This window comes from Emydura macquarii, unplaced genomic scaffold (genome assembly GCF_026122565.2).
Source record: "Emydura macquarii macquarii isolate MOO-44397 ecotype Brisbane River unplaced genomic scaffold, CSIRO-AGI_Emac_v2 contig_719, whole genome shotgun sequence".
In the NCBI taxonomy this organism is placed as follows: domain Eukaryota; kingdom Metazoa; phylum Chordata; order Testudines; family Chelidae; genus Emydura; species Emydura macquarii.
The window spans coordinates 4361788-4376687 of record NW_027130856.1 but is presented as its reverse complement, the minus strand read 5'-3'; the positions used below and the strand labels follow the sequence as shown (position 1 = coordinate 4376687).

Below are 14900 nucleotides of genomic sequence, written 5' to 3'. Positions count from 1 at the left end.
AATTGGAGCCATATGTGTTCCGCACGTTTGAAAATCGAGCCCATACTATATATTGTGTATAGTTTTAGCCTATATGCATACACTGAAGACAGCACTGACATCATTTCATGTGGAATGTTATTACCAGATGGGGAGAGGTTTACCTGCTGATGAGGTTGACAGTGTTATTTTCTCTTATGTTGATTGTGTGTATTGTGAATGATTGATGCTGATTATTTTTTGTAACTTTTTCTTATATACAGAAATATATGCAGCCTTTGTCTTCTAATAATGTGGTACTGATAGCATGGGATATGAGGGTGATTGCACTGGTTTCCAAGCTGTTTTTAGGGCAGTTTTGAATGGCTTTAGATTACATTTTTAATAAAGATGTAATCTAAGAAACTGATATCTTTGGAAAAAAAGAGAGAGAGAAAAAATCTGTAATCTTCTGCAGTATACTGCTCTGTTTAGACTCTCTTACCATTGAACATACAATATTACTGAATGGCTTATATGAAGTATTAATGAAGAGAGCTGAGCCAACAGTCCACAAGGAATAATTTATATAACAAATTTAACATTTTTCTGTTTGTGAGTTTTCTTGAAATTAATGAGTGACTAATTTCTGTGGATAATTCCTATCCTGTAGATCCATCATAAGCAACTTGCTGAAAGTTTAAAATGCTTGAAATTCGAAAGTCAATTTGTTGGTTAGATTTGATTGGGCATGTGGGCCACATGGTATTTTGTTCCCTGGTTGGATGTGTAAATTTTAGGATTAGGTTTCTAGTTTGAATTTGCATGGTAAAAATATAAAATTTGTTTACTGCACTGTGGGCTCTGAATTCTTCATGTATGAGTTCTTCTTTGCCATCCAATCCAGAAAAGACACTGAGAGGTGAAATGGCTTGCCAACGTCACCCAAGAAGTCTAATGAAATGCTCTGTTTCCATGACCATTCTTGGAAACAATGAAATTGTTTGGTGGAATATTGACAAAGGGCAAGCCTTCAGGGGCGTAAACACAGGGCAAAGGATATTTTTTGTTTTTATTCAAGAGAACAGTCATAGAGAATTTTTTATTTTGCCTCCGCTTTATTAACGTTATTTCATATAGCAAGACTATGGATCAGAATGGATTTAAATTAAGGTTGCCATCTTTACAACTTTGACCTCTGGGAGGAAAAAAAGCCATTCTGTCATAATACGATGCAGATATCCAACTAAGGACATAAGAATCGCCATGCTGAGTCAGACCAATGGTCTGTCTAGCTCAATATCCTGTCTTCCAATAGTGGCCGCTACCAGATGCATCAGAGGAAATTAACAGAACAGGGCAATTATCGAGTAATCCACTACCAGTTGTCCAGTCTCAGCTTCTGGCAGTCTGAGGTTTAGAGACTCCCAGAGCATTGGATTGCATCCCGGACTATCTTAGCTAATAGCCATTCATGGACTTATCCTCCATGAACCTATCTAATTCTTTTTTTAAACTCAGTTATACTTTTGGCCTTCACAATATCCCCTGCCAATGAATTCCATAGATTGACTGTGCATTTTGTGAAGTAGTACTTCCTTCTGTTTGTTTCAAATCTGCTGTTTATTAATTTTATTGGGTGACCCTTGGTTTTGGTGTTACATGAAGGGATAAATAACACTTCCTTATTCACTTTCTCCACACCATTCATGATGACAGCACAGGCAGGGATAAAAAGGTGGAGGAGATGCACTGTATGTAAGAGAACAGTATGACTGTTCAGAGCTCTAGTATGAAACTGGAGAGAAATCTGTTGAAAGTCTCCAGGTTAAGTTTAGAGGTGAGAGCAACAAGGGCAATGTCGTGGTGGACATCTGCTATTGACCACCGAACTAAGAGGATGAGGTAGACGAGGCTTTCTTTAGACAACTAACAGAAGTTTCCAGATCACAGGCCCTGGTTCTCATGGGAGACTTCAATCACTCTGACATCTGGTGGGAGAGCAATATAGCAGTGCACAGACAATACATGAAATTTTTGGAGAGAGTTGGGGACAACTTCCTTGTGCAAGTGCTGGAGGAACCAACTAGAGGCCAACGTCCTCTTGACCTACTGCTTACAAACAAGGAAGAATTGGTAAGGGAAGTAGAAGTGGATGGCAACCTGGGCAGCAGTGACCATGGGGTGGTCGAGTTCAGGATCCTGACAAAAGTAAGGAAGGTGAGCAGCAGAATACGGACCCTAAATTTCAGAAAAGCAGATTTTAACTCCCTCAGGGAACAGATGGGCAGGATCCCCTAGGAGGCTAATATGAGGGGGAAAGGAGTCTAGGAACATTGGATGTAGTTTGAAAAAACCTTATTGAGGGTGCAGGAACAAATCATGCCAATGTGCAGAAAGAATAGCAAATACAGCAGGCGACCAGCATGGCTTAACAGAGAAATCTTCAGTGAGCTTAAACACAAAAAGGAAGCTTACAAGAAGTGAAAAGTTGGACAGATGACTTGGGAGGAGTGTAAAAATATTGCTCGAGCATGCAGGAGTGCAATCAGGAAGGCCAAAGCACAACTGAAGTTGCAGCTAGCAAGGGATGTGAAGGGTAGCAAGAACAGTTTCTACAGGTTTGTTAGCAACAAGAAGGTGGTCAAGGAAAGTGTGGGCCCCTTACTGAATAGGGGAAGCAATCTAGTGACAGATGATGTAGAAAAAGCTGAATTACTCAATGCTTTTTTTTGCCTCTGTCTTCACTGACAAGGTCATCTTCCAGATTACTGAACTGCGCAGCACAGTATGGGGAGGAGGTGAGCAGCTTTCAGTGCTGAAAGAACAGGGTCAGGCCTATTTAGAAAAGCTGGACATACACAAGTTCCTGGGGCCAGGTGCAACGCATCTGAGGGTGCTTAGGGAGTTGGCTGATGTGACTGCAGAGCCATTGGCCATTATCTTTGAAAATTTGTGGTGATTGGGGTAGGTTCCGGATGATTGGAAAAAGATATATATAGTGCCCATCTTTAAAAAAAAAAAAAAAAAAAAAAGAGAGAGAGAGAGAAGGAAGAGGATCCAGGGAACTACACACCTGTCAGCCTCACCTCAGTACTTGAAAAAATCATAGAGGAGGTCCTCAAGTAATCCATTTTGAAGCTCTTGAAGGAAAGGAAAGTGATCAGGAACAGTCAGCATGGATTCACCAAGGGCAAGTCATACCTAACCAACCTGATTTCCTTCTATGATGAGATGACTGGCTCTGTGGATGTGGGAAAAGTAGTGGACCTGATGTACTTTGACTTTAGCAAAGCTCTTGATATGGTCTCCCACAGTGTTCTTGCCAGCAAGTTAAGGAAGTATGGATTGAATTAGTGGACTATAAGGTAGATAGAAAGCTGGTTAGGTCATTGGGCTCAGCAGGTAGTGGTCAACAGCTCGATATCAAGTGGAGTGCCCCAAGGGTCAGTGCTGGGGCTGGTTTTCTTCAACATCTTCATTGATGATGGGGTGTAGATAACACTAAGCTGAGGGGAGTGGTAGATACGCTGGTGAGATTCAACAAGGAACGTGCAGAGTCCTGCACTTAGGATGAAAGAATCCCATGCACTGCTACAGACTGGGGATCGACTGGCGAGGCAGCTGTTCTGGAGAAAAAGATGGTCTGGGGTTTACAGTGGACAACAAGCTGAATATTAGTCAACAGTGTGCCATTTTTGCCAAGAAGACTAACGGTGTATTGGGCTTCATTAATAGGAGCATTGCCAGCAGATCGAGGGAAGTGATTATTCCTCTCTATTCGGCACTGGTAAGATCTCATCTGGAGTACTGTGTCCAGTTTTGGGCCCCCCACTATAGAAAGGATGTGGACAAATTGGAAAGAGTCCAGTGGAGGGCAACAAAAATGATTAGGGGCTGGAGAATATGACTTATGAGAAGGGACTGAGGGAACTGGTCTTGTTTAGTCTGAAGAAGAGAAGAATGAGGGGTGATTTGATAGCAGCTTTCAACTACCTAAAGGGGGGTTCCAAAGAGGATGGAGCTAGGCTGTTCTCAGTTGTGGGAGATGACAGGACAAGGCGCAGTGGTCTCAAGTTGCATTGGGGGTGGTTTAGGTTGGATATTAGGAAAAGTTTTTTGACTAGGAGGGTGGTGTAGCACTGGAATGGGTTACCTAGGGAGGTGGTGGATTCTCCATCCTTAGATATTTTTAAGGCCTGACTTGACAAAGCCCTGGCTGGATGATTTAGTTGGGGTTGGTCCTGCTTTGAGCAGGGGGTTGGAGTAGATGGCCTCCTGAGGTCCCTTCCAACCTTAATCATCTATGATTCTAAGATTTTATATCCTCACCTCATGATGCAACATCAAAATGTTCTGAAATTGCTTTACACAGCGCTGCGCTGTGATGAAGCTGAGCTCCACTGGAAGGTAATTTTAGGATCATTTTAATCAGCTGTTGATGGGTATGTGGCCACAGCCAAGTCATGGCTTGCTTCATGCATTCTAGCATGAGAGTCATCAAGGGAAGAAATTGTAGATAATGTGTGTGTCCTAAAGAAACTTTCCCTGATTAGCCAGAGAGAGCAAAGCTGGGGGTCTGCTGAGCCAAAAGCCATTTCTCTCCTCCAAGCCATTTCTATCATGACAGTTGTGGTCCCCTTGAGTCTCTAGGTGATCTCAATAGACTCTCTCCAGTGGTGGTGGGGACTGCTTTCATTAAATATTAAAAGTTTGTGTGTGCTGAAATTTAAAGATGTCTGGGTCCTGCATTTCCCTTTTTTGTGGGCAGGCACTGGGGAGTGCGGGGTTTAAAAATCAATTTGTGTGTGATAGGTGATGGAGGTGGACTCCCAGTTATTATTTATTATTTGTTTTGCAGTAACAGCTGGAGGCTTCCAACCAAGCATTGGTCCACTTGTGTTTGTCACTGTTACACAGACATGGTAGGGTACAGTCCCTGCCCCAGGGAGCTTTCAGCCTGTAGATGAGACAGACAAAGGGCAGAAGGGGTATCACAGGCACTGAGAGGTGAGGTGATTTGCCAAGAATACCTGGCAGGTATGTGGCAAATCTAGAAATAGAACCTAGATTCTCTTACTGCCATATTCAGGGCCCTTATACACTAAAGTATGTTGCCTGCGTTTGAAGTTGTAGCATGGTCCCACCACAAACTGCTGCAAAGCCAGGATTTAGACCTTTGATTTGCTGGCTTTCTGTTGGCTATATCAGCTCCCCGTATCTTCCAGGCCATGCTATAGGACAAGTGTTCAGGGTTAGGATCCTATAGGATCAATAGGTCGGACATTGAAGTTTTTCCTTGAACCTGTGATAACTTGGAAAGGAGAGCTATTTTACAGCCTTTCTGGGTTGAATCACATGCCATTGGATTAATGCCCCTGTTTTCAGGTGTATAGTATAGAAATCTGTGAAGCATCAAGGCTATTTTTACTGCTACTTATGGGTTTTATTCAAACCAAAAGTTTGAATAAGAGCAAAAATCTGAGACAGAGCATATTAGCTTTAATTAATTGTACCCATTGTAGTAGCTACAACTGACATTAACTGTGTGATCAAGAGTAGCTGATAATTATTACATTTTTTTCATCTGTTTTACAGAGTTCAGAAATGTATGATGATCAGGATGTTTATAGAGTTTTGATCAACTGATTTTAATATTGATTTAAAACTAGTTATAGCAGTCACTAAAGGTGAATAAATCTACAGGTCAGAACGGTAGTCGTGTGATCGTAAAAAGAAAAATATTAGTATAGACAAGCAGTGGTATTTTTATACACAGGTAAATAAGAAAACACATGGAAATACTTAGACTTCTGGTTCACGAAGCTTTGATTTCATACTAAATGAAAATCATATGCTAGCATTTTTTTTCCTTTGAAAAACCCCTGCAAAAAATTCTTTCTCTTGCACTTTTTAAATCCATTTTAAACATTAAATTGAAAGCGTCTTTTAAGAGGGAGTATATGTTTTTGCGATCAAAAAATTTCGTTAGCGTGGCCATGAACCTAAATCCTTTGCTTTAAAATTAATCATGAGTATTTGGACAACAGGATTACTTAAATGCTAGTTCAGTAAAACACTGTATTAATGTACAAACAAATTCCTAACTTAATCTGCGTTTAATATGCAAATAATTTCTCCTTGCTGGGATTAAAACTAAAACAGACCACATTTCCCATTTAACCCCTCCCTCCCCAAAAACAAAACAAAAACAAAAAACCAACACCACACTCATTTCAAATATAGTTTTTGATATTTAGCAGCTGCTATTTGATTTGTATAAGACTGCAGTCTCTGCCAGATGTGACATATTAATTTAGCTCATATGAATGATGAGTCTTGGTATATATGTGCAAATAAGATTCATTACTGTTCGTTTAACGTATGGGGGAAACTAAAATACTTAACCTAGGAAGAGTTAGGGAGGGAAAGAGAGCACAAGATTTTTTGTATTAGTGAGTTTTAAGGAAATTCATGATAAGTTCTACATCAATTTATAACTAGACAAATAGACACTTTAAGCCAGTAAAACCTATAATGCGCAAAAAAAAAAAAGATTGTAAATCATTTTAGTCATTTTATCTCTTTTTCAAAGTATTTTTTATCAGAGGGAAACATAGATGGAATCTGTGTGTCACTTTTAAATCGATGGACAATGTTTTCTCCACTGGAGACCCAATTTCAAGTCTAAATGAGCTCCTCTTATATGTGCCTTTTAATGCAAAAACTGAAATTGTAGAGGTGTGTTGCAAACCACCTACATGCTTTGTTTCTAGTACATCTAGCAGTCTTAAATATAGCCAGTACTTAGATAAGTGCTAAATTTTGCCTCCAGCAAAACAGTTCTTTATAGACAAAATGAGCTGCTATTGACTTCTTTTCACTTTTATGTCTTTATAAATGTATTTATACATGTATATAGATATATACAAAGACACAGAGAAGGAGAGAGAGTGTTGGTACATTTTGATGGGGTTTGGTTTAAGAGTTCGCTTAATATGAAATTGGAATGATCCACATAACTCATGAGTGGTGAAGCCAGAAATAATTTATGCAGGTCTTCCCAAACAAGTGTCAATAAAGCCTTCACACCACATCAAACCAAACCATCATGTGTCCTGTATATGTCATATGTAACAGAATAAGTATTTTAGAAATATTTCAGACAATTTTTATGGATTTTATTGGGACTTTTTCTAATCTTTCTATCTATAAAACCATGATCACTTAGTACCATGAATCTAATTGTACAGGCCTCTGAGGGAGAGAAGAAAATAATGAATACATTCTAAAACTCTCATTTAAAAAAATGCAGTAAAATTTCTTTCAGTACATAAAAATGCCATGATTTTAGAGTCTGATTACACTGGGATTTTCAAAGACTACAAGCAAAAGACAGAAGCTGGGACTCTCCTCTTTTCAGTGATGTAAGGCTACCTTTTATAGCCAGAATGTCACCTTAAATCTATCAGACCTTACACTTACTACTTGTTCAGAACTAAATATTGTCTGTTTTTGGTTTTGGGCCAGTGTAATTATGAGGCCAAAATTCCACAATTGGAAGGAAAGAAGAAAACCTCCAGCATGGCAGTAGATTTACAAAATATTAATAATAAATGGAGGCTGATGGCATTGGCCTAAGGTTTGCAATGTGACAAGTTGCAGTACAAATGGATTAAGGAGTGGAATGGTCATTGTTAGGTTAGGGGTTTAGAGGCTTCAGGTAAGTGCAAACTATAACATAGTTGTACAATTTATCACATGTGTATCATCACCATGTATGTAGGGGGATGTTCTTGGGAGATGAGTTTAGTACTTAAATGTTCTGCTTTTTATTCTATAAATAATTTGGAGATATAATTGTGTTCCTTCAATCTGAGTGGGTGTACAAAGCTTTTTTAACTCCCTGCTTTGAAAGAAATCAAGAATGAACTGGAGTTTGCCTGAGAGCCACATGATAAATTAAATTTCTTTATATACTATCACAAAGTAACTACAGACAAGTTTCAATGACTTAGTTACTGCTGAGAAAAAATGATGTCTAAGCTTGCTCAGAGAATGAACCTTGTCTGTAGAGAATGCAGCCTGCTTCGGAACCACAGCAAGCCACTTTGAAAACTCATCCCAGCTTGATTGAAAATTGCTTCCCCCATTAGGTGGGAGTAGTTTGTTGATTTCTCCATCCCATGCTGGTTATTCTCTAGCTGATTCCAGATGAGGTCCTGCAAAGAGAAGACATTCCAAGCAGGAAATTTCTCTACAGGGATAGCAGCAGGAAATGATAAGAAGGAGATGCTGTTACTAAAATGACAAAATGGATTTAGCAGATTGTCAGTGGTTCCATTTTTACCTTTGTGTAAAATTACAAGTTTTATGATCATTCTAGGATCAGGACAGAGTTATTAACAGCAGTATAGGATAGAAACACCATCTGTTCTTTATGTTATTACCTTTTATCACCACATTAAACATATCTAAACACTACCACAAGTTTACTCTAGTCAAAAATTTTTTTAATGTAAATGTATACTATATTCATATTATATTTAAAACATAGAAAACTTATATCAAATGTCACTTACTATGAATGGATGCAAGGTGTGAATTTGAAGCCAAAAATTCACCTACCTATTTTATCACCCATCAAATTTATTTTATGAATTACATACATGAGCAGCTTCATTCATTCATTCATTCATTCGGTTGAAGTCATTTCAGATGACCTTTCCTTCAGCAGACTAAGTCTGAACAGAATATTGTACAGTTGCTAATTGTTTTGGACATGGTGTGTAAAAAATCTTAAGGGAGGTGAATGTTGTTCAGGGATCACAGTACATAGATTTACTTGTGTGTTTATTTCAGGCATGTCAAAGTGTATGAAGCGGTACATTTTTTCCTGCAGATCAACTAATCATGAAAATAATGTTGAGGTGTTTGATTGACATACTGAAGCTGTTAATTTGGAGTGTATCAAGATCAAATGGAAGTTATTGCAATTAGGCAGTGATTGTGTAGTCTTTTCATTTTAAATTTTTAAATGCCACATTTTACATTTTTGTGCATTTTAATGCTGTTGAGTGATGTTCTTGATGCAATTTTTATAGTTTCTTAAATTGAGATTTTTCATATTCAATATGACTTCAATGCAAATTTTATTTTCTCATAATTATTGGTATATTATTGTTGGCTATGGAAAATTTTAGTACGATGTGTTTCTAGGCTCTGCAGCACTGTGATTACCAATTAAAGGGGAATTGTCAATGTTAAAGTCATATGTTGTTATGGCTTTGGCGTAGTCTAAGATCTTACCAGGCTAAGATCTTGACACGCTGTTTCTAAGGGGTGGGTTTAGGGGTAACGAAAATGATCCCACTACGAAGAAGGTGGATGAATTAGAGGACCCACCTAGAGGCTGCTGGCAACAGAAATGATTCTATACCACTTATCTTCTGAAACAGGAAGCTGAGTCATCAGTGATGCACATATTAATATATCTTTCTGTACGGTGGAGTGGCACAGCAGAGACTGCTTTTTTTCATACTCACCAGTCTCAGTGCTTACCATTATTTCAAACATCTCTTGTCACTCAGACATCTTTAGAAGAATTTTGCCTGGACATGGTGATATATAGATGGGATAATAACCTTGATATAACATCCCCTCTCCAGACTGACCTCTCTCTCTCTGCCTGCAGGAGTATGTACATGCTGCTCCATTTCTGGCTGCTCAGTGGGCCCCTGCTTCCTGACCTTCATAGCAGCAGGCCAACTCTCCACTGCAGTAGTTGCTGGGCTGTCCTCATATCAGCAGGAGGTGGAGCTGGAAGCCCGCTGCCTGCAGTTGAACAGCTAGGAGGAAACATGGGAGGGTATCACTGAGCAGCTGCCTGCCACACAGTCTAAAGACATGGTTTGAGATAGCAGTTCCTTGGGATAGGTTTTCTAAAACTGTGGTCATAAATGGAGCAAGGAGGGTATGGAGCAATCAGGGACTGGAGGCATGGAAGATAATAACAGAGGTGAGGGGCTGAGCAAAGAAAGAAAGAAAGGAAATAATGGTTGGGCCCAGCCTTGACTGTGCAGTTTTTTTGGCACCCGAGAGCAAAAAGATTCGCTGTTGCTGATCTCAGCTGTAATGTTTTTCAGAACATTTCTTTAAAATACTGCTAAGTTCAAATGTAGAAATTTGGGCAAGTGAGTAATTTATCTATCTTCCTGCTGTTTGTTTCTTCCTGTGGTCTAAAATACATACATACTGAAGATGATTAAATTATTTTACACACCATATGCATTTGCAAGTAAGAAAGTATAATAATTAAAAATATTTCTAATACAGTTTTCCTTTTTGGCTAGTAAAATGGTTTGTATCAATACTGAAAATTCCCTATATATATGGCACTTAAAACTTGTTACTAGCCAATGAGGAGTTAAGCAAATATGTGCGCTCTCACATATACACACACACTCTCTCTCTCTCTGTCTCTCTCTCACATCTGGTTCTAGGAATCATCTGGAGGTGATGCCAGATGTTCTATTAACATGGATTTCTCTATAGAACTTCAATAGGAAATATTGTGATATTGCCGTTAAAGAACATTTCAGTGTTAATAACTGTAGCTGGAAGATAATTGCAAACAAGAAACATTTTAAAACAGTGCCGTATTAATCCTTTCCTGACAGAAATCAGAGGAAGAAGATCTTGTTCTTACACCTGATGGCACTAGGGAATTCTTGACATTTGAAGTTCCACTTAATGATTCTGGATCAGCTGGTCTTGGTGTCAGTGTAAAAGGTAACCGGTCAAAAGAAAACCATGCAGATTTGGGAATCTTTGTCAAGTCCATTATTAATGGAGGAGCAGCATCCAAGGTAAGAGCAATATCCGTCTTCTTTGTTTTCATCTGAGAAATCCCACAATTTAGGCTCCAGCTTCTAGGAGAATGGGATTTCTCTGTGTTCGTTTTAACTAGCATTTTCTCACTTCTCTCTCAAACGTAGTTTTTATATTGCTACTCAGATTCACACATTTGTGTATCTCAGGATTTAAACAACCTTTAAAGGGTCTCTGGAAGGAAGAAAGCAATCACTGGCACATTTCAATTAGTATGCTATTTGGGTAAACAGATTATGATAATGGCTTGAAGTGCAAATGTATAAATGATTAGAATAGACACTTCCTATAATGGATGCTTAAAAGCTATTATACCAGTGTTCATTTGGCCATAAACTATTAGGATTAAGAGAAGTTTTTTTTATTAAGACATAAACTTCTTTTATAACACATTATTTTATGTGATTGACTGCTACCTTTTCTCTTGCCAGGATGGCAGGCTTCGAGTGAATGATCAGCTAATAGCAGTAAATGGAGAATCATTATTAGGCAAGACAAACCAAGATGCTATGGAAACCCTAAGAAGGTCCATGTCTACAGAAGGAAACAAACGAGGAATGATTCAGCTTATTGTAGCTAGACGAATAAGTAAATGCAATGAGGTAAAGAATACACTCTTCATTTAGGATCTGAAAGCTTTAAATACTTTTAGATATTCTTGTTGATAGAAGATTTGATGCTTCCTTTGCTGCTAGGAAAATAGTACTTGAGAATCTACAAGAATGGAGCATGGAATTATTTCAGTTTCACTTTTATACACATTAAACTTATTACCAGATAAATGAAGTTTATTTCTTTTGAGTATATTCTTTCTTTTTGAGTATATTTATCAATACATAATAGGAAACACTACATAGAAATACATTGATTTTGTAACTGGATTACACTATATATATGAGTTTAGGGTTTTTTTATGCAATTCTTTTTTCTTAAATGCAATTTTTGCATTTATACTTTAGGTTTAACTGTCTTTTTTGACTCTCAAAACTGGTTTTCGTTTGTGAAGTGTAAAATTTTTAGGATGGAGTGAATTTTTAGTGTGGTATTTGAAACTGAATAATTTAAAGTTCTATTGCAAGCTTTTATAAAACTAAAAAAGAGCATATATTTAAAATTCCCAATCATAAGAGAATTACTGTGCCTCCTCAGTTCAGCATATACCCAGTCTTGGCAGGGTAAACAAGAACTATAAAGCTGGAAATAACTTTCAAATATTTTCAAGTTTTATCAAGCATTTTGTTGGTTTTAAATTTCTCTTTATGGTGCCCTGATGGTTTATCTTTGATGCTGTTTTAAATAATATTACATAGCAGAAAAAACATACATACACATATAGTTTGGAGTATAAAATTTTAAAGACGTGTTTGAAGAAGACACTGATTGCATGAAGTGCATTTGGATCCTGTGGCTCATTCATTAGTGCATGATCTTAGTGTTATTAATGGTCTTCTTGCCATCCGAGGTAAAGGTTATTAGAGAAAAAACCAGCACAGACTCATATTATATTTTATATTTATGGATCCAAACTTTGTCATCTCATTTGCACTGAAAGAATTCTGACTTTGTATATTAGTCTTATCCTATCAAGTCAGAAGAATTGTTGGGAGGGAATCCCATTCAGTGATGTTTCAGGATGTCTTCCATTTCTATTTGCTGTCAAATTTGTTTTATGTGCTTCTACGTACTGAGAATGAAATGTTTTAAATTGGGTAACACAGGCCCAGACCGTACTGAAAGGTCGATATGATGAAAATCTGCCAATTCTTAATAGAAACTTCATTAGCAAATGTGTTGGGATAATGTTTTTATAAATATAATGGGGGCAAATCCAGCCCTGATCTAGGTGAACACCATGCCCATTCAAATCAGCAGGATCTGTGTATCCACTTACATTAGAACTGGGTTTGATTAGGAAGAGATTATGTCTATTTGATATTCATCATGTGTACTACACAAAAGTCACATGGCAAAAACAGCAAAACTCAGTCTGTCTCATCTGCTTCCAGCCTGGAAAATCTGTGTTAGAGCCTGACGCAAATATAATAAAATGTACTTGTGAGGGAGAGAGGCTTGTTTCCATCTTGTGTCCAAAACTGGCCCTCATTGACCAGTTTTGTAGCTTTCCCAGATCCTTGGTGGGCTACTGGCTCAGTGTTGTTGTGCAGTTTCTGGCCCTGTCTTCTCCCTTGGTAAATGGTATTTAAGCAAACTTTTTTGAGACTACTTCGGTTTTCTCATGGAATACTTGCTTTCCCCATACTTGCCAAAACCAAAACATGGTGGCTCTGGTATTTGCATGATGGAACGTGGCTTTCATAGGCCAAAAAAAACCCTTCCTGCCCAATAGAAAAAATACGGGCCCAGTTGCTTACAGAATCTATGCCCAGGCTTGAATCGTACGTGAAAAGAAAAGTAAAAACTTCCTGGGTGCGTCCCAAAATCCTCTTCCTAACCTGCCTTTTATCCTTTATTTAGGAACAGTCCAATCTTTAAGCCTCAGGCTGATGACCACAGGGACTGGGAATGCATCTACCCACCTCTATGTACCGCATTAAATAATTTACCATTATGGTGATATTTTCCTACTTCAGAAGCATTTCTTGGACTGTGCTAGATTCTGACTGCCAGACTTGTGAACCTATAGTATGGTAAACCTTATATCAGCACAGTGGTGACCACTTCTCTCTGGTGGGCTAGTATGTCTCCAGCTGCCACCTAACCATTGTGCAGCCTCAATAAAGTTTTATTTGAAAAGGTATTCTGAGCTGTGTCCCGAACAAACCATCCACATGCCAGCAAGTGTACAGAATAGAAGCGGTATCATGGTGAAGGATTAGAACGATACAATTCATCCAAAGGAGGGTGTACTTTAAAAACATTTTCACCAGGAGTCGACTTCTGCAGTTTTCAAGTGGTCATAAAGAAAATTCTACCTCTTGTCATAGCAAAATATTAGGGAAAAGACAGTCTGTCTTACTTGTTGGAGAATCTGATAAAAAAATGAAAGTGTGCTTCTGTTCTCAAGAGTGTCTGTAAAACTTACACTTTAGAGTTGTATCTGCCAATTTTGGTGACCAAAAATAGTTTATATTGCTGTTCATCTTGCAGAGCCAACATAAGATGGAGGGAGCTAGATTATATATGTTTCATCTTGTGTATCATCAAAATTGTGTGTTACCTGACATTCTAATTACAGTTATTTACACCGTTGCAATCCCCCAGTGGGTTGGCCTGCAATTTGGCCTGCACAACCATTAAAAGTGGTGATGGTGCCTAAGAAGTAAGAATCCTGCTAACTTTCAGTCCAAGGGTTGCATTGCCATGCTACCAGATAGAAAAAGCTTCTTTTTTTTAAAGCTGCTAGCCCAGTAACAATCCTGCAATTTGAAAATCAAAGTGGATTCTTGTATGATACTGTCTTGTAACCCTTCCTACTGTTAGTAATAAGGTAGAATGGCTTGGATGTTAAATAAGTAGGATACATGAGGTTTACTATTATTTTTAACCATTTTCAATCTCATGTAAATGTTTTTAATGGTTATCTTTTTACTTGTAGAATTAGTCCATTTGATCTGGAGTTGGAGGCTGGGGGAGAGAGAGAAAAATAAAGTGGAACTGTAGATATCACATTTTAGAGTCCCTTTTCAGAGCAGAATATCAGTTTAAGGCCTAATCCTGTGTCTTCTCAATGTAATGAGATTTTGGCCATTGAAGGGAACGGAAGTAATATTGGTAGACCAGTGTCCCATGGTTCTACAAGGAACAGATAGTTACAGTCTTAAGTTAAATTGCATTTTTAAATTTCTAAATTCTGAGCTTACTTAATTTGAGCTGTTTCACAGGTCCGTGAAGCTTTTTCAAATATTTCATGTGTCATATTGACATTATACAACTCCAGTGGATCATGGGCCAATCTAAGCTTATAAAGCAATTGAAGCTACAATAAGTGATGTAAAAACTACGTAAACATAGTATTTTGTCTTCATCAGCATGCTAATGAGGGGATCATTTGTACTGACAGGTCAAATATAACACAACAGTGTCAAAAGAAA

General features: G+C 38.1%; 1 protein-coding gene across 11 annotated transcripts in view; it reads left to right on the top strand.

Annotated features, from left to right (window-relative positions):
* Positions 1-14900, top strand: part of PARD3 (par-3 family cell polarity regulator) — a 641307-nt gene that overhangs the window by 408402 nt on the left and 218005 nt on the right. For all 11 annotated transcript variants that reach the window (XM_067542623.1, XM_067542631.1, XM_067542629.1 and 8 more), the window contains 2 exons: positions 10638-10826; positions 11280-11450. In XM_067542623.1, coding sequence (XP_067398724.1) covers positions 10638-10826; positions 11280-11450 — 360 coding nt within the window. The remainder of the gene's footprint in view (positions 1-10637; positions 10827-11279; positions 11451-14900) is intronic.